Consider the following 20,210-nt stretch of genomic DNA (forward strand, 5'->3'; position numbering starts at 1 on the left):
TGTGGTGAGGATAAAGAAGGTGTTTGGAGAGGCCATGGGAAGTAGCCCAGGTAGTTGTAGCTGTCATGCAGCTGTTACAGGAGGCACTATAGACAGCTGCAATCCACAGGGCCCTGGGCTGGAACCTGGAGTAGAGGATGGGCCTGGGTTCCCCCCAAACCTCCCAACTCCTGATCAGACACAGGAGAAGTTGATCCAGACTGTGGGGAAGATCACTGAGGTGAGCAAATCTGCCAAATAAGCGCAGTACTCACCAAGGTAGAGGAGAAACTTTGTCACAGTATTCAGATCCAGGAACTATTAGAAAAGCAGCCCAGCCAACGTCAAACCTCATGACAGAGCATAGGGAGAGCGGTGGTCTCTCAGGTGGCCATGATCAATACCCTACAGGCCTTTGATAAATCAAAATCAACACCCTGAATTGCACCCCAGAAGCCAGTGTAGCATTATGGGAATAAGTGCAGTATATACCCTATGGATAACAATTGAAACATGAAGTTGCACCCTATACCAGATGTAGCCCAATGAGGGAGCACCTTGCAGCAACACACTCAGGTGCAGGTTACTATGGCGAGGACTGCAGTGCGAAGCAATAGCTATAACTTTCTGGCTAAAGCCAGACACAGACACAGCCAAGTTTCTAATGAGCCTTGATTTTTTGTTTTTGTTTTTTAAACCCAGCAGCAGTTCTGATAAGTTATGCACATGATTCTTCACTCTTTACTGAGGAAAAGTTACCATTGACTTCAGTGTAGAACCAAGCTCTTTCTGTTGGTCAGAAAAAAAAGACTGGGACAGCTAAAATGCCAACACTGAGCCTGTAATTAAAGGAGGAATTCAGTATCATGTGGCATTTTTTATTTCTGCTATGCTTTTGTATGGTTCTTTTTTCAAACCTGTTCCCTGCACATCTTTATGTCCTTATGCTCACAAACAGTACCAGGGGTCTGCTCATGGGAGTGAAATAGGTAAAGTCTTCTAGAGTAAAGCAAACTAGTTTTAGAGTTCTGTTTTGCACCTAGTATAAGCTCAATTCATTTTTAGCCATTTAATGTTTATATTACAGTAGCACCCTGATTTCTGCAAACATAAAGGTAGATGTGGTCCCCATTCCAAACAGCACATCATCTCCATGAAAGGAAAGTGGGGAGCATGGTTCAGCACATAAAAAGTCAGAATAAAAATGGGGTGTTGCTAAGTCTTTACTCTAGTGCAGTGGTTCTTAAACTAGGGCCGCCACTTGTTCAGGGAAAGCCCCTGGTGGGCTGGGCAGGTTTGTTTACCTGCCGCATCTGCACGTTCGGCTGATTGTTGCTCCCACTGACCACGGTTCACTGCTCCAGGCCAATGAGGGCTGCGGGAAGTGGTGCGGGCCAAGGGACGTGCTGGCTGCCCTTCCTGCAGCTCCCATCGGCCTGGAGTGGCGAACCGCGGCCAGTGGGAGCTGCGATTGGCTGAACCTGCGGACGCAGCAGGTAAACAAACTGGCCCGGCCCACCAGGGACTTTCCCTGAACAAGCGGTGGCCCTAATTTGAGAACTACTGCTCTAGTGCATTGGTACATAGAGTGAAAACTCTTCATCACTCAAATGCACTTTTGAGTCCACAAATCTAGGCTGCTCTTCCTCCCCCGCCCCACTCCCTGTGTCCCAATATCGTGTTGCACTGGAACCAAAGCTGAAGTGAGGAGACAAAAACAAACCCAATGAGTTTCCTCACACAATCACCTTCTATCATTTGTCAATAATGTAAGGTGCCTTAAAAACACCTCTCTCAGCACCAACAGAATTAGGGAATAGATTACATACTTCAAATAGCAGTAAGTAGGAATCGGAGCCATTTGCTTCCCACAGCTTTCAGTGAAAGCAGAAGATCTGTATTTTGTCTCATCTTCAGCTCACGCCTCAGAGAAGTCTGCCAAGATTCACAGTAAGAAAGGCAAGAACAATTGGAGAAAGAAGAAATAACCAATGTTCACAGTTCAAATCATTCTATGTAAAAATTCATGGGGTTTGCATGACCTTTCATGCTGATGTGGTTTATATGAGTTTTTATCCACGGGCAGCTTATCTCTGCTGAAGTCAGTGCATTGTTCAACAAGGCAGGAGGCTGCTGATGTAAAATAAAATCCTTCCTTCCTTCCTTAGCAATTAACCAGATTGCTACTGCATTTAACAGAATCTGATTTTACAATACTCAACGGATTTAGTGAGCTGCTGTTTGAAGCACTTGCTTCTGAAATGTGCACAGTGCGTCTTTAGTTTTTCCAGTGAAGACCGTTCTCTGCTGCAGCACCATGACTCTCCTTGCTCTTGTTTTGTTTCCATCTGAGACAAGGTTACAGTGATACTGACATAGTTTTGATATGGCCACAAATAATCTGTTGTCCATCCTCTCTTGAGTAATTAGAAAAGCATAATTGTGCCTACGGTAAGTCAGTTCTGTTAATTTCAATGGATGAAGCCAGTTCATCACATTAAGCAGTCCAAAAATAAAAAGGAAGAAGAAGAAAAACTAAATCCCAAATAGGCGTCTTTGGAATCAGTAGTGCAAAATATTTTTGCTGATTTTTTCTCTTGTCGTACTGCAATAATCTGAGTCTTCAAGTCTTTCCTAAAATAGTAGACCTGCAAATTTGAAACATTACAATGATGAAGATGAAACACAGAAGCATGCATAATCAGTGTTTTTTGGTTTTGGCTCATTCAGGATTATTAGTGAGGCTTTATTTTCATTTACACTAAAGCCTGTTTACATTGGTCCGGCAGTATAAAGGAGCCTTAAAGTGGATATACATGACACTCTAGCAGGGTTTTATATATCCACTCCCAGGCACCTTTACACAGTCAGAACAGTGTAAATAAGAACTGGGCACTTTTTATTTACCATGTATAATTTATATTAGGACTATTATTTTATCAGTCCAGTTACAGCTTTGCAGACTAGAGTCTTAAACTGAGAACACCTTCAGCACAATCAACAAGACACATATTTGATACCAGTTCTATTAAGAAATTTTCAAACTTCAGTCAAGTTTAATTCTTGACTATCAATGTAGTGCATATATTGTAGTTATGGTTTTATAAACTCAACTCTTACCTCAAGGATTTCCATCTCTCTTTTTCAATTTGGTTCTCCGGACTTTCACTTTCATAGGAAGCCAAATACAAACCTAATAATAAAAAAAAAAGTTAGTCAAATATCATCAGGAACCCCAAATCCCTTTGCTTCCCCAAACTACAGTCATTCTCTGTGAGTTTTGCTGGTACATATTATCTTCCTCATCTGTTGTCACTACGGTCCCACACAATAAACAGAATGCTTTTAAAAATCCAAGGGCGGTTAAGTGCCTAACTCTCACCAAAAGCCCGGGGTGCCAAAATCCCATTTGTGCCTTTGAAAAGCTGCCCCCAGTGTGTTATCACAAAGTAAAAAAATCAAGGATTGTCAGCTGAAGAGACAAATCCCCAGTCTTCTACATTAAGTTCACATAATTTAACACTGAGTTTAATCCCCCCTCACCCCCCATTTTCATCTGCAACCTCTTCAAATTCCTGAAGAGACAAGGCATGTTAAACAAATAGCACACTAGGCAAGAATGAAAGTCCAGCGTCCAGACCGAGAAAATGCCATGCAGAAAGGACACCCTCATGACACGTATAATCGTATAAACTGATTTAAGTTAATAGATCTTTTTTGAAGAACCTTGAACTACAGGATGCATTTTATAGTGCAAAAATAAGCGTATGCATTCAAGAGTCCATCTGTGGGAGCTGCTAGTGCATTACCATCTAGCTTGCTTTATGGACTTTTATCAGTAGGTCATAATTTGTATTCATGGACACTTTCACATTACACCATTTAGTTATGCTTTATTCTATAATGCCACAGTCACCTTTGTATTTTATTCTGTGATATAATTCAGTAACGTTTTAATACTCAAGAGTTAGCCCACTGTTACTCTGTATTGTGGCACAGAGAGCTTATTTGTTTTATTTGACCGGTCAGCGCTGTCTCTCTTTTACTCATGGCGGGTCTTTCTGCACTGCACTTTACCTTTGGCAGTAGGGGAGGCCAGCTGTAGCCTGGCTTCTACTGTGGGTATTTCATGAAGCTGGCATGAATATGACCCTTTATGTGCGGGAGAGGGTCTGCAAGCAATTAGGGAGTTGAGGTCACCATGCAGCCTGAAAACAGCCCTTTTGAGATATCTACAACCCCCACTTCCCTACACATAGTACCCTAAACACCACCTGAAGCCCCCATTCCCTCCCCTTTCCATACATATTGCTTTAATCACTTTAATTTTTCCTTTTTGGCAGTCATTCCTCATGGGATTGGAGCTTAATTTTCCTAGCTGTATTTTGACTTCTGATGTGGCCTATGAAGTAACAACTGTCTGGTGTGATTAACTTGGATGGCTGTAGAAAAATGCCTATAGAATCAAAAGGAAAAATAAACCCAACTGCAGCCTAGCTTATGGGAATGTAGCTGCTGTCACTTGATATGTCTGCCATGATGTAACAGGATGCGACTGAAATAATCCCATATGAAATGAAGCAGTGTGATACACTAAACCCCCAATTGGAGGGGGTAAGAGAGGAGATGGGGAAGAGAGATGGGACAGGGACTAGTTTCGGAACAGGAATCGGATCATATTTTAAAGTAATTACTATGGAAGATTTGTCTTAAAATACTTAAAAAAATAAAATAAAAGTGTTTCCTCATTGGAGTGAGGGATGTGAGTTGGACTCCCACAGCCTGGGCCTCTGGAGAACTGATTGGAGAGCTGAAATTGTTGATTGGTAGGGAAAGGTAGCCCTGACCTCAGTCCCAGAACTGCTTTTGGCTAGATAGTGACTGACATTCATGATCGTCCCTGATGTGGTTGCACAGCCTCATTCCTTGGTTAGAGACAGTACCATTGTGATGACTTACTACAGGATGCCTGGTGGAGACATGGTGGAAAAGTGGCACAACAATGAATTAATGGACCAGAAGGTCATTTTCGCAGTAGCACGCTGGATAGAGTGGCGATGAGCAAGTTAAGAGGCAGGAAGCCTAGAGAGGAGCAGCTTTAGTGATCAAAATTAGAGATCATCAAAGCACAGATAAGGGTTTTATCAGTGGTGATGGAGAGACAGTCACATTTATATTATTTTGAATGGTTAAAAAATATTTAGGGATTTCTTACCATCCTCAGTAAAGATGGGAGCTGTATGCAAGTAGTGGATGATGTTATGGTCTTGTTCAAATGGGCATTCCACTTGCTTCCACGTTATAAACTCGCCTACTTGTTTAGCCAGTTCCAGGAATTTCTGCAAATATTATAAAGTCCATTTAGTACAAGAACATCATATCACCGAAAGGATCACATCTGGGCAGAGGCTGCAGATTTCCTAATGCAAACTGCATGGATATGCATTTGTAAAGGAACCCTATGAAATTCAGAAGGGAGCATTTTCTCAATAAAACTTCCCCTTGGGTTCCATACTGTGCTGAAAGGGGAAAAAGCAGGGTTGGGGTATCCTGCGTTCCATCATCACATGAAATCCTGCTCTACTCTCAAGTAGAAATAAACAGTTTACCGTTTCCATGCATAGGGTTTGTTCCAGAACGGATGGCATAAAACTCAGTGCCATTCTAGATGTGTCCCAATTTTAGAATACAGCTTTGTACAAAATACTTTACAGGAATATATCATATAAGGCTTCATGCAATATATGATAGACATGACAAACGCATTGTATCAAAAGTGGCGTGTGTGAGATGATGTAAATTAGACCTCCTAGACTAGCACAGGCCCCCTTCCCGATCCTTACACCTACCAAGGCACAAGGATGCCTACAGTGTTCTGAGTTAAGCTGTGTCTACTTTGCAAGCTAGGAGTGCAAACCCCCTGCTTGCATTTACATCCTCACAGACGCTCGAGGAGAGCTAGTGCAGCTGCGAAGGCATGGGCAGTGGCAGGAGTGGTGTGACCCAGCTGTGCCAAGGACAAACACTTCTGAAAACAATGGGTAGGTACTCAGCACAGCTTAGCCACACTACCATGGCTACGCTAGTCTCTATACTTGTGCTAGCCCTCACAAGCTACTGTGAGTATGTGTTTGCGAGCAGGGGATCACATCACTAGCTTGTAGTGAAGAGAGATGCCCTCTTACAGTCAGGCTCTAACGTACAACACCTGAAGCACCACTCAACACTTACGAGCAACAGGCTTGGCTCACTGTATGGTGAAAGCCTTCTGCCACAATGCCTCTCAGGGAGGCAGAAACTTAGAGAAGCAAGCAAGCAAAAGAAAAAAAGATGTTTTCACATGAGATTCAGAAAGTATTTGAGAGTTGATGGAGCAAATTTTCTTCTTATTTATACAGGGCAATTTTACAGAAGCGCTTTGTGTCTGCATTTTCAGAGAAGTTCAAGAATACAGCAGGGGTGGTGCATAACACAATATTAAAAAATGGAACGCATGCACATTGCATTCAGCACTCTGTCACATTACTGTAACACTACCCTCTAGTGTATGGACTCAGAATTACTCAACTATTTATATGCAGAGTAGCTGTAGTTGTGTTGGTCCCATGATACGGAGAGACAAAGTGGGTGAGGTAATATCTTTTACTGGACCAGCTTCTGTTGGTGGGAAAGACAAGCTTTCAAGCCAAACAGAGCACTTCAAGTCTGGGAAAGGAACTCTATGTCATTGCAAAATGGACTCGGAGACATTGGATTTATGCCTTACTACAACTAACCCCCTCTTCTTGTTTTATGACTGCAGAGGCATTACGGGGCTGTTCTATCGTAAATGGCTCCTTACAATATGTGCTAACTACTTATGTTGAACAATCTGGTCCACCTTGTATTTAGCTGTGATGCTGGGAGTTCCTTATTACCTCATCCACCTTGGCTCTCAAGTTAACAATTTGTGACTATTACCATCTGGTGTCAGGTCTACAGAGAGAACATGTCTTTCTACTGTGTATAATGGTAGTTAATGCAAATTCTCCTGTTGTGTAATCAGTAGAGGCTTCCAAGCAGAAGATCATGAGTTTTCATTCCCAGGCCAAATGTGTGTGATTTACCTGATTAACATGGTGACTATAGATGAGGCCTTATATAGTTCGAGCTCTATTCTTATATTTACATAACGTTTGCAATTGGTTGACAGCATTGTAACAGGATATGCCACCTCCCAAGCACCCACTTGTGGCCTGAGGTTGTGGTGCAGGTCCCTGCCTCAGTTTTCCCCTCTTCAAAGGGCTCCTTAAATACACTCCACACAGGCTTTTTGTGACAAAGCCTGTCCTCCTTGGAACTGGGCTTATTAACATAAAATAGTCTCAAAATAAAACTCTAAATCCCAAGTTAAAGTCCAACAAAAGTCCACACACACACAAGTTTACTTCTGAGGGGATTCTGCACTGATGCGGGGGTGCAGAATTCATATGGCCTGCATTTTTCTGTGCCCCCCACACACACGCACAGAAAAATCTGCCAGGGGACACATGCCTCTTCCCCGATAGCCCAGGCAGCACATCAATTCCAGAGCGCCTGGAGCAACCTCAGAGACGGGGGAGGGACTGGGCATGTGTGCCTGTGTGGCGATTGTTAAGGGGCTGGGGCTGAGCATACGTGTGCGCCAACAAGCGCACGAGAGAGAGAGAGATAGAGAGACACAGACAGAGAGACAGACACTCTCCCTCCCCCTGGCTACTGCAGCTCATTGGCTTGTAAGGGTTGGGCTTTTTATTATGCACGAGGCAGACTAGAGGCACAAAAAGTTTCTCTTCCTACTTCCAGCCTTCCTGTCAGGGGTAGGGTTGCTGATTTTGGTTGGACGTACTCCTGGAGGTTTCATCACATGATATAATCTTTAATTAAAGATTCATCTTTAATTCCTGGAGACTCCAAGACAATCCTAGAGGGTTGGCAATCTCAACCAGGAGCCTCTCCTGCTTTGGCAGGCCACTCCCAGACCCTATCTGGCTGGAGTCTTCTCCTTCTTACACCCATGGAGTCTCTTCTCCCTGGCTTTCAGCTTTCTTCAGCCCTCTGGCTCTGGCTTCCAAGTCCAAACCCTGCTCCCTGGTCCAGGGTGTCCTGCAGGAGATTCCTGCTCACAGCAGCTCTTGTGCACTCTTGGCCCCAGCTTCTTTTGGCTGTCTCTTAAACACCTACTGATCCCTGCCCAGGTGTGCCTACTTCATAACTATGGGCGTCTGGCCCCAGGCCTCTATCCCTGAAGGGAGCAAGCCACCCTGTTAAAACCTGCTTTGGCAAAGCTCCCTATTTTCTTAACCTATAAAATGAGAAAACGCTATGGGTACTTGTACACAAAAGTATCAGGCACTGTACACTGCCTTGCTTATCTATGGATATATGGTAAATATACTTTTCCTCTGTCTTTGAAAAATTCCCCTTTTCTTCCAGGCTGTTTGTATAATCAGTTATGCCACTGATACCGTATTTATACCAGTTAACCCAAAGGACACAAGTTAGGATCTGCCACTCATTTGGCATAAGAAACTCTTTGGTTTTTTGATCTCTGAATGGAATGTTTTTCTCTCTATATATGAATTCTTTTTAAGGGAATCCTGGGATTGGTTTGACCTTCAAGGAGGGTCACACAACATCATCTCTTTTGTAGGATCTAGTCTTTGTAGGACTGCACTGAAACGTGTGCAAATGGTCTCAGACAGTGCTATCAGGATGGAGTAGATAAAGACATTTGCAGATCTTACTTCAAAGTTGACGTGCCCATTTGGAAGGCGATTAGCACATCCTTCATTCAAAAAGTAAATGTCTTTGATCAACAGGCTGAAGAAAGGGATGACAATCTGTGAAGGGAATGACAACGATTATCTTTGTGGCTACGTATTTTCACTGCACGAAAGAAAAGTTCAGTCAGAAGGTGGGAAAAAAAAAAGATTAACTTCCCAATGTACTGTTCTATTATACAGCAATACAATGATAGACAAGCACCAGGGAAGGAGGGTACAAAGATATTTTCAATGATTTGGGGGGGATGGTTGCACCATTGAAATGAACAATCTGTGGGCACTATGGGCAAAAAATGAAGCAATAATTACAACTAGTCTGATTCCTTCTTAATATTTCAGTGGCATCACTTTCCTGAGCAAAGATAAGACTCTTATCTACAGAGTTGTTTTATAAGCCAATGGATTCACCTAGACAATTTAAAGATAGCCAGGAGCCAAAGAATACAATGAGGATGGAAAACCCTTACTACAGGTGCAGTTATGTTAACAATCACACCAAAATAAACAAACAAGGAATAATAAAATCTTGTGACTCAGGGGGTGTCTCTGCATGGAGTTATTCTCCTGAATAATTCCATGTGCGGACACACTTATTTCAAAGTAAGAGTGCCACGTTCCTGTGTAGATAAGCCCCAAAGGGGCCAAAACTCTAAGCTGAAAAGCAGAAGTTCTAATGACTCAGATGAAACAGGGTGACTTACACTGAACATTTGGTAAAACGCTTTGCACTAATGACACAGGCACAGGTCTTCAGATGGCCTAGATCAGCATTGCTCCACTGATTTCCAGTGGAGTAATGTGGATTTACACTGGCTGAGGATGTGATCCACAACTAGCAAAATTATGGCTTCCACTTTACTTCTCCTGATTGGAGAAAAGTAGTGTTTAGACCAGTGGTTCTCAACCAGGGGTACGTGCACCCTGGGGGGTACGCAGAGATCTTCTAGACAGTACATCAACGCATCTAGATATTTGCCTAGTTTTACGACAGGCTACATAAAAAGCACTAGCGAAGTCAGTACAAACAAAATTTTCATACCGACAATGACTTTGTTTATACTGCTCTATATGCTATACACTGAAATATAAGTACAATATTTATATTCTATGGTAAAAATGAGAAAGCAAGCAATTTTTCAGTAATATTGTGCTGTGACACATTTGTATCTTTCTGTCTGATTTTGTAAGCAAGTAGTTTTCAAGTGAGGTGAAACTTTGGTGTACACAAGAAAAATCAGACTCCTGCACAATAGTCTGGAAAGGTTGAGAGCCACTGGTTTAGCTCATAATCTGTCAGCATCACAAAACGTCATGGACTCTGGGTGCAACACTAATTCATCCTAAGAAGCTGGTATAGACTAAAAGGCAAAAGGACTGGTCTGGCACCAATTTTAATAAGGCCATGTGGAAAAAGGAGGCAGTGAAGAGAGTTGAAAAAGAAAGATGTTCGTTTATTCCTGGCTTGGTGGAAATGAAGATGAAAAGTCAGAGACACTCCTGCGAAGGCTCAGTAAGGGCTGTCGTAGGGAATACTGAAATTAAACACTTGGTACACCAAGAAATGTTGGTAGTAATCAGAGAGACCTAATCAGAGAGGCCTTTGAGCACTCAAAACAAGCACTGGGGATCATCTGGGGCAAACTGGAAGACACAGATCCAAAGCCTTACCTCTAACCAATATGATATATTATCATCTAGCTTTATTTTGTATAGTAGGGGCCTAATTCCACTTTAGTGTAAATCTTCTGAACTCAGTGGAGTTAGGTTAGAGAAGAATTTGGCCTTTCAGATTCTAAAGTTGGATTTAGGAATAGGGTCCTGGTATGAAGCCTTGCGCATCCTGGTATGGTTATACACTACAGTAGGCCTATCTCAAAGTGGAGTAAGGAGCTCAAATGACACCAGGGCCAAACCCAAATGCTGATAGCTATAGGCAGACCAGCTAGTGACAGAGCATCTTTTCAGCAAGGACACCAGTAACAGAGATCAAGTTTGTCTCTTCACTCTTGTTGTGCGGATGGACCATACTCGGGAAAGGCCATTCAAAGGGCTTGGTCCAGTAAGTCTGTACACCTCTTTGTAGCTGCCATATCTGCAATTTAAGTAGCTGAGTATGGGCTTGATTATCATGAATGGACATAAGAACGCACCATGTGGGTTTCATTATCCAAATGGATCTACTGGCCAATTAGTAAATGAGCTGAACTGTATCTTAAGTGAAAGTACAATAGCTTTGAGGAAATGCAAGGCTATGGGAGTTGATGACAATGAAGCAATCATTTAGCTAAGTGGTAAAGGTTATTCAGTCTCTTGCTGAACAGCAGCTGAAGTAGTATCTGAGGGCTTGGCTACACTTGCAAGTTACAGCACTGCAACTTACCAGGTGTCCACACTTACAGAGCTCAGCCAGCGCTGCAACTCCCTTCCTGCAGTGCTGGCTGTACACCTGGTCCGCTACGGGTGTAGCTCATCAGGTGTGGACACTCACCAGTGCTGTTATTGGCCTCCAGGGTATTAGGAGGTATCCCACAATTCCTGTATACAACAACCGGAAGGTACTCCCCGGAGCTACTTATCTAAAACAAACACAGCTGCTCTTTGCTGCAGCGAGCGAGCGAGCCGAGGCTTTGGAATGTTCACAGCTGTTTGCTTGAGGAGACAAACAGGCTGGGGGAAGCGGGGGGGGGGGGAGGGAGTCCGTCGGGAGAAGCTGCTTATCTGGTCTGAAGCCTTTTTACATTTAAGAGTGATTGAGAGAGGGGTGGGGGAAATGGCCAGAATTTGCAAGGCAGGGAGCTGTCACACAGTGTCTGCTCCAAAAATCCACTCTCTCTGTCTCCCGCAAGCTCCGTGTCACACTCCACCCCACTCCCCTCTTTTGAAAAGCACGTTGCAGCCACTTGAATGCTGGGATAGCTGCCCACAATGCACCACTCCCAACAGCGTTGCAAAAGCTGCAAATGTGGCCACACTGCAGCGCTGGTCGTTCTACTGCAGTGGACACACTGCAGCGCTGGCCCTACACAGCTGCAAATGTGGACACACTGCAGCGCTGGCCCTACACAGCTGTATGACCACAGCTGTAACTACCAGTGCTGCAAAAATGTAAGTGTAGCCATGCCCTGAAGTGGACCTAAGGTAGAATGTCACCAGCGATTTTCCAGTCTACAGCCTTCACAATGCACCAACAGGGAGTGCAAGCACTTGATAGATACTAAAAAGGAAATGTAAGCAAGGACCCCCAAAACCAGAATGCTGCTCTTGTTATAAAAATAGAAACCACTTTCTGGTCCAACTGAGGTATTGCATTGAGTGAGCTGATGAAGGGATGCATTCCTGTGAGTTTCTTTCTGGACAGTTATCGAGGATTTCTTGAATGTAAATGTAGTACTCCCAAAAGAAGGCCAGACTGGTCTCCCTGGAGACTCCAGTACTATATCGATTCATAGAATGGATACAGTATGGGAAAGGGCGCACTGAAAACTCCAACACATTGGGCCTGATCCTACAAAGTGCCAATCAATTGAGAGTTGACGATGCTTTTAAGATTGGTCCCATGGCTGGCCAATGAACCTGAAGCCTTCCCTACAGGGAGCAGCCCTGAGAGAAAGGGAGTTATTCCGTCTAGGACAAGTCTGCTGAGGCTACCACTTCATGACAGTTGTGACAGTCATTTTGTGATATGGAAACGTGACCACTAGAAATTGAAGTGAGGCACTTAGATCACCATCCAGAAATGATCGAGAGCACTAGTTCTCTTCACATAGGATTTTAATAGTTGCTCAAAGACCGAAAAACCCCAATCAATGTCCCTAATCAGAGTATATCACCCTGTGTGTTTTAGTTTCAGAATCTCTGTACCGAAAGCCGATACACTAGAGAGTTATATTTGTAAGGCGGGCTATTATCCAGCCACTTCACTAGCACAGAACTTTTGATTCCCCCAAACCATCCAATCTACCCACATGCCCATAGAGAGAGAGAAAGACAATCGCTTCCTTCAGAAGGAACCAAGGTAATGAAATCAGATAAACACTTCCCCATGGTATCAGATAGCAACAACGTACACAGCATTACACTGTACAGAGTCCAACATTTCAAAGCAATTTAGACAAACATCAATGCAAAATGGTGATTCCCTGAGGAATGACTTAACTCTGGGGATGACACAGGTGAGCTGACTGCATATATGAAAGCAGAGTTAGTTTCTCACAAACATGCTCCTTTGAACTCTGCACAGAATGCAAACCCTTTATTGTCACGTGATCTGTCCCTCTGCCCTGTGGGGGGCTCATTTCTATTAACTCTGAAATTAGCCACTGTCTCGTGTCACGGCTTGAAGGGCCGTATTAGCATATTTATTTAAAGCCTACTTATTCCTAAGCAAATACAATATACTCTAAATAAACTATTTATACAAGGAGAAGATAGCTGCGTCAATGTAACATGACTCTGGGCTAACTTCCAGGTTGAGCCTCCATGGGTGTGCTGAGAGGACGGAAGCAATAGGGTGCAGGAAACACCTTTCTTTCACTACACACATACGAGAGCCAGGCAGAATGCTGACACTAGTGCACCCTGAAAGCAAGGTAAGGGGCAATGCCAGCACATCAGATTGTGCTAGCACCAAAGGGCCCTGGTTAGCTGGTCTGGAGGCTCGGCAGCATCCATGCCCTGAGCACTAGAGTGCCTCCCTCAGCCATGGCCAAGGTGCATCCCATCTCACTCCAAGGAGGCCATTGGGCACTCTAGCTTCACTTCTTTCTAACTACATGGAGGAGACAAGAGAAGAAAAATACAGTGCTTAAAAAAAGAAAAAGCACGGCACCAATGGAGTCTGGGGAGCCGCATGTTCAGTTCTTGGCCTCACCGCAAGCTTCCGGTGCAACCTTGGGCAAGTCACTTTGTCTTTGTGTGCCTTTGTGTGAGGATAATAGCATTGCCCCTGCTCCCCGGTGTGTTGTGAGAAGAAATACATTAAAGGCTGTGAGGTGCTCATATACTCTGGTTCTGGGGGCCAGAGACGTACCTAAGGCAGACAGAACACCCAAAGATATTCCATACACCTAGGTAATGTCACAGGGATACACTAGAGCAGGGGTAGGCAACCTATGGCACGTCTTCAGAAGGCGGCACTCAAGCTGATTTTCAGTGGCACTCACACTGCCCGGCCTGGCCACCGGTCCAGGGTGCTCTGCATTTTAATTTTAAATGAAGCTTCTTAAACATTTTAAAAAACTTATTTACTTTACATACAATATTTTAGTTATATATTACAGACTTATAGAAAGAGACCTTCTAAAAATATTAAAATAAATGTATTACTGGCATGCGAAACCTTAAATTAGAGTGAATAAATTAAGGGTACGTCTACACTGCACGATTATTTCGAATTAGCTTAAACCGATATTACAAAACAGATCTAATAAAATCGGTTTAGCGCGTCCACAGTGGGATCCCGAAATCGATTGTTTGCGTCATGGTCAAAGCTACATCGATTTCAGGAGCGGTGCACTGTTGGGTATGCTTCCTAGCTATTCATAGTTCCATTCGCGTGTTGACAGCAACCGTGCCGTGGGGGCAGAAAACACTGACCCCGGGGTGGTGCTGTGGTTACAGGCCTCACCCTCCCTTTGTGAGGCGGGCACACCTCCTTTGCGCGCCTTTGTCGCGGAGTGATTGAGCACGCCATGCACAAGCAATTCTTTCCCTTTTTTTTCACGTTGGTGGTGGGGGGACATATGACGGAGCTGTCGTGAACCGCCGACCACTTTGTGTTTGAACTCACAACATTGGGCTACCAGATGATATTTTACGATAGGACTGCTGTGGAATCTGTGGTACTGTGTGTCCTCTCAGTACCCCCTCCCTCCCTGTCTGAGCGTCATTTGGAAGTCTCTGCTCCCGTTACGCTTGTCACACAGGCGGTGTATCGGGGTTTTTGTGATTCAATCGCTTGCCATTTTGTGTTCTTGTAACGAGCTGATCAACGATTTGTCTCCCATACAGCAGATCGGACCAATAGTATCTCCCGTACGGTGTATTGCTGGAGCTCTTTTTCGATTTCCAAACCTGCATCGCAGCCGTGCTGATCAGAGCTCAACCGCTGGCGCAAGCAGGAAATGTATTTCAAAAGTGGCGCGGGTGTTTTCCTGTTTACCTGCCAGCTGCATCCGAGTTTCGACTGCTTTCGGTCCAGACGCGGTCAGTGCTGCCTTGGGATGCGCCGGGGCCATACGCTCGAATTTCGTCCACCGAACCTATCGAGTTATCATTTATTGCATTTAGCGCTATCCTGCTCGGTTTGGGAGGAGTTCCGCAAAGCGATCAGATTTATAAGGAGCCGTTTACTCGATATTTCATGACGACGTCGTGTGAACGGATACAGCGTTAAATCGAGGACGTTGTAGTATATCGGCATTAAAACCGATTTTAGTCGCAGTGTAGACGGCGCCTTATAAGTCGGTTCACATCTGGGAAGGTTGCCGACCCGCTGCACTTAGTAGAGCCATCCCGTGCCTGTTCTCACCAAGCAGAACAAATCGTTGTGAAAATGCCAGAATTAGAAATCCCGCCCAAACCAGGCACGAATGCAGGGGTTGATTATCCCAGAAAGGCCGTGTGTGTTCAGTTAATCCCTTTCACAGTGCCGTATTTATTTTTTCACAGTTGTGATGCTGTTTGCAAAAACAAACAAGACGTTGATCTGGAGATGCAATAACGGGTGCCGCATTAGTTGAGCAAGCACAAAAGTCCATCTCTCGCTCTACTCTGCTGCTGGTTAGGACCTAACTGGAGTAGTTGTCCAGTTCTGGGCCCGCTTGTTCAAGAAAGATGTGGAGAAATTGGAGAGGGTCCAGAGAGAGAAGCAACCGATATGATGTGTGTTAAGCGTTTGAGACTGACCTATGGCAAGGAAGGCTGAAAGCATTGGGTTTATTAAGTTTTTGGAAAAGAGAAGACGACTAGGGGACTGATAGCATGTTTTCAGGTATTAAGATAAGTGGGTGTCATGCAGGAGGCGGAGAAAACTTTAGTTACTTTTGCCTCGTATCCGATTTCGTGGTTACGTTGACAGAAGAATGGGCGGTGTGTGGTGTGTGTGTGTGTGTTGGACATCAGGAAAAAGTTTCTAACTGTCAGGATGGTTAAACACTGGAATAAATTGCCTAGGGAGGTTGTGGAATTTCCATCTCTAGAGATATTTAAGAGTAAGTTAGATAAATGTCTATCAGGGATGGCCTAGACAGTATTTGGTCCTGCCCTGAGGGCAGGGGACTGGACTTGATGACCTCTTGAGGTCCTTCCAGTCCTAGAATCTATGAATAAGAATCTATGAATCTTTGGTATGCACAACACGGAGAGCACGATGACCTGGAAAAACAGTAAGCACAGCCCAGATCTTGCCTCATCTTGCAAACTTGTGCCTCTGTGTTACAAGGGTGCAGGAGGCAGCCACATTCATACCGTAGCTGGGCAGTGCTCCAATCTAACGTTCCCTAGCAAGCTAGCTGGAGGACTGGCTAACTGGGATATGATCTGAATGTGCCCTAGACCTCCTGCTCAGCTGCTATTGCTGTTTCCACAGGGCAGGTTAGCAAGGACAGGATTTTGCCTCACATTTTCAAAGCTGCAACAGAAAAAAATTAGTGGCCAGGCCCGTCAATAGCAGCTGCTGTCCTACATCATGTTCTTTGTGGCCCATTTCTGCTTTTTGCCAGCGCTCTTTTGGAATGCACGGGATATCAAGTGTGCACTTGAACGTGTGCAGCCCATGTGCCTGCTCAGACATCCTGAGTATCTGCAACTCAAATCAGGCATTCAATTAAGGTTCTAAGTTATTCATCTCAAATGCTTAGCTCTGAAAATCTACCCCTTTGATTTAGTGTCACCCTTTCGTTCATCACTTGACATTCAGCAAAGAAAAAGGCAACAAACTAAATCCCAAACTCAACAGATCACATAACTTGAAGTCCAGATTGTAGGGATTTTATTGTTTGTTAAATCATTCCCAGAATTAATGCTTTTTAGACAACTAATCCAATGTAAAGGTGTCTAGGTAGGATGACATCCTGGACAAGGCAATGAGCCCATTTGTATAAAGAAGGCAAATAAGATACAGTGGATAATGTAGGAATTGGTGACAATAAAAGGGGGAAAAAAGAGGATTATTGAAGATTGGCTTGTATGTAGACTCAGCTCATCCTGTCCAACCCCAGGTGACGTGGTCAGAGCAGACATCACTCTTCTCTTTGAATCCTTCCACTGGCTTCTCCTCCAATGCATCAATCTCTGTTGCTTTGCCTTTAAGACTCTTCACCAGTGAGCCCCACATTGTCTATCAAACCTACTAACGTATCAAACTGTCAACTCCCCATCTTCTCTCTCTCAGTGACGCCACTCTCTTGTCCACTTGTCCCTCAGGCTCCTTTGCGCTTTTTCCCATGCCATCCGCTATTCAGACAAACTGTCCATCAAAATTCATAAACCTTTCCTTTTTAAACCCTCCTCAAAACCTCTCTGTGCCTGATGCCTGGACCTATTTATCTAGGAACACTTTGGCTATTGACGTTGTTTATCTAGCGCCCTCCAGAATGTATCATATTTTGCCCACTGCTCCCAAACAGAGGTTCTATACGCAGCCTATAGCAGTAAACATACTTATTCTCCAAGTGGTTGGGAAAAAACATTATAAACATAGTCCAGTTTGAAAACAACTAGGTTTCTGTGGTTCCAAGAGGTGAGCTTTGCTAAAAGACTGACAGAAAACCCTGGAACACTTCCCACGGGCTGTGATCACATTCTGCTGAATTTTATCCAATGACAATACAACAGAATACCTTGACCAGCAATGATATACCCAGCAATGATGAGCCACTGAGCCTTATGCATAAACATTTTCTTAGGCTAATACGTTATGTGCACAAAGAAAATAGATGGTGGGTGTTTTCTCTCAAGTAAAATAGATTCCTATCAATCTACTAACCTCGGGGCACTTGGTCTTAACTAGGCATAGATAGGGATGTGGCAGAGAACTTCCACAGGAATTAAGGTAAAGTAATGAAGCAGCAGGCTTGAATATATATGATTGTCACCAGAGGAACAGATTGCATAAGCTTCTCAAAATGTCAGGTTCTAGATGAAGCATGTGTGAGTTTGTTCAAGGAATTTCTCTACTCTTCATTAATATTCAATTCATCAGCTCATCCCACAGCAGGGTATTGCTTTTCAGAACTCTGCATATTTCCCTTGCAACAATGGCAGCCCGTGGACCAGATTCCGACCTCATTTCGGGGTAAACCTTGTGTGACTCCACTGGCTTCACTGCAGTTACATCAGATTTGCACAGATGTGAGATCAGAATCTAGCCCAGTTCTTCTAGCAATGAATATTCAGTTTCACATTATGCTTATGAATGCAGCATCTGCTTCGCTGCACCCAGAGAGTTGCTCTCTATTTATAACAATGTGCTGTCACATCATTTTTAAAAAAAACTGTTTTAACAAAATAAAAATTAGAGTGAATGGAGAAAAACAAAGAAAACCAGAAGAAATACAATGGAGCTCATAACACTCATAACAGCTCATAACAGATATAATCATAACAGATATAATCATAGCTGAAAAGAGGTGATCAGAAGAAATTAATTCTGAAATCACAATGCACTCATATTTAATTATCTTCAAGTTTCATTCACTCACAGACAAGGAATGTGCTATTCAAATGTATCCTCCTCTGGCAAATGCACATTGAGCATTAAAAACTCGGCGGGATTCTCTTTTGATTCAGTTGGATTTAAAATTTGGGAAACCTTCCATCCTTTTCTTTCAGCACAAGAAATCTGCTCTTAGATACCAGGGGGTAGCTCTCACTCAGTGTGCAGTGGGAGCCACTGAGTTAAATCTGGGTATCTGAGGGTAGAATTAGGCCCCAGGTTTGCTGTAAGTGTCAGACTTGCCTACAGTGCTTTGAGCAAGAGAGGGTCACCTAGCTAGAGCAGAATAACTATTGCACTGTAGCTGCACAGGTATAACTCCCCCACATGAACCCTTTATTCTGGAATAGTTAATGCCTCTTCAAAGCTGGTCAGTTTCCCTCTGCAGACAAGCCCTAAAATGAATTTTCAAGGGATGTGGAGATGTATGTAATGATCAGGCAGGAGGGGCAGCAAAAGACCTATGAACCACTGCAGATTTAAGTACTATTTAGAGGTCTGAAGTGGGATTTAAGTGGTGCATAAGACTTGTGCTGGTGGCGATGGTGGGGTTCACCCTAAGTGCACACAGCAAATTCCAGTGATTCACCACCAGCTTTAATCATCCCCCACTCATTCAGAAATAAACAAGACCACAAGACGAGGACAGACCTACCTTCTCCCTGTTGCTGTGTGCAGTGAGGGATCGGTGGGCAGCCCCTCGCAATGCAGTTCTGTAGTTATAAAAATTACCAGTAGGGTCCATCTGATGCTAGGTGCAAAATGAGACAATTGCAGTGTATTTGATCAGAAAGGACTTGGATTCTTTTTTCTTGTCAGAATTTAAAACCAAGTTGCAGTAATGGAGATCTGAACATGTACAGTCTAGGGATGGACAAGTCATCGTCATTTTCTTGTCACATTTATCTGGCTTAATGCTTATTTACCAAGGCATCCAGATGTGATTTTAGATTAATAGAGATCATCATAATGTGGCAGTGTGGGAGAGCTCAGCTAGCACTGAATGAACTCCCCAAATCCAGTCAGTACATTTGGTAGGGGCTCAGCATAAAACCTAAAGATAGTCTCTCCTTTGGTTGTTCCAAAGGTCTGGGCAGAGGCCACACCTATATCCTCAGGAGATACATAATTCTACCTAATTCCCTTTAAGTGCTGGCCATGGAAACAGCTAGATACCTACATGTATAGATTGTGGTTGTTTCTATCTTTGATTTTTATATTAAAATCAGCAAAATTTTATTTAAACAAGTTGGCATATATAGGGAAGCTAATCACAGCATCACTATACATATTATACAGAGATATCAGGCCAAATTCTTGCTTCCCAATGGGAAAAAAAGGACAAATGCCTGAATAGGTGGCGCAAAATTATGCACCTTTTATATCAGGCTAAATCTGGCTGGCATCAGGGTGAATCCCCTGCAGTAATGTGCTGGCACATCTCCATATAACACTGTAACAGCCCCCCACAAAAGCTGTGTCCCCACGTGCTTTGCTTTCGCCACCTCTGAGGTGGAATGGTTCACTTGGGTGCCATACACAGAGCACTATGGCACTATCGTGCAGTGGGAGTTTTGCCACTGATTTCACTGAGAGCAGGAACAGGCTCATGAATGATCCTTTACAGAGGAGTTCATGCTGATTACAGCCACTTTTTGGCACATTCCATTCATGCCACCCTACTCTGCCTTGGTGAGTGGAGGTAGAATTCA

General features: G+C 43.8%; 1 protein-coding gene across 1 annotated transcript in view; it reads right to left on the reverse strand.

Moving 5' to 3' along the window:
- Window positions 1-1,650: 1,650 nt before the first annotated feature.
- Window positions 1,651-20,210, reverse strand: part of RASGEF1C (RasGEF domain family member 1C) — a 124,875-nt gene continuing 106,315 nt past the window's right edge. Inside the window, exons 10-14 of the mRNA XM_032777919.2 lie at window positions 19,154-19,249; window positions 8,745-8,840; window positions 5,195-5,318; window positions 3,100-3,172; window positions 1,651-2,627 (exon numbers count right to left, since the gene is read on the reverse strand). Of these exons, the coding sequence (XP_032633810.1) occupies window positions 2,603-2,627; window positions 3,100-3,172; window positions 5,195-5,318; window positions 8,745-8,840; window positions 19,154-19,249 (414 nt within the window). The 3' untranslated portion in view covers window positions 1,651-2,602. The remainder of the gene's footprint in view (window positions 2,628-3,099; window positions 3,173-5,194; window positions 5,319-8,744; window positions 8,841-19,153; window positions 19,250-20,210) is intronic.

The sequence above is a fragment of the Chelonoidis abingdonii genome, chromosome 7, assembly GCF_003597395.2.
Source record: "Chelonoidis abingdonii isolate Lonesome George chromosome 7, CheloAbing_2.0, whole genome shotgun sequence".
NCBI lineage: Eukaryota > Metazoa > Chordata > Testudines > Testudinidae > Chelonoidis > Chelonoidis abingdonii.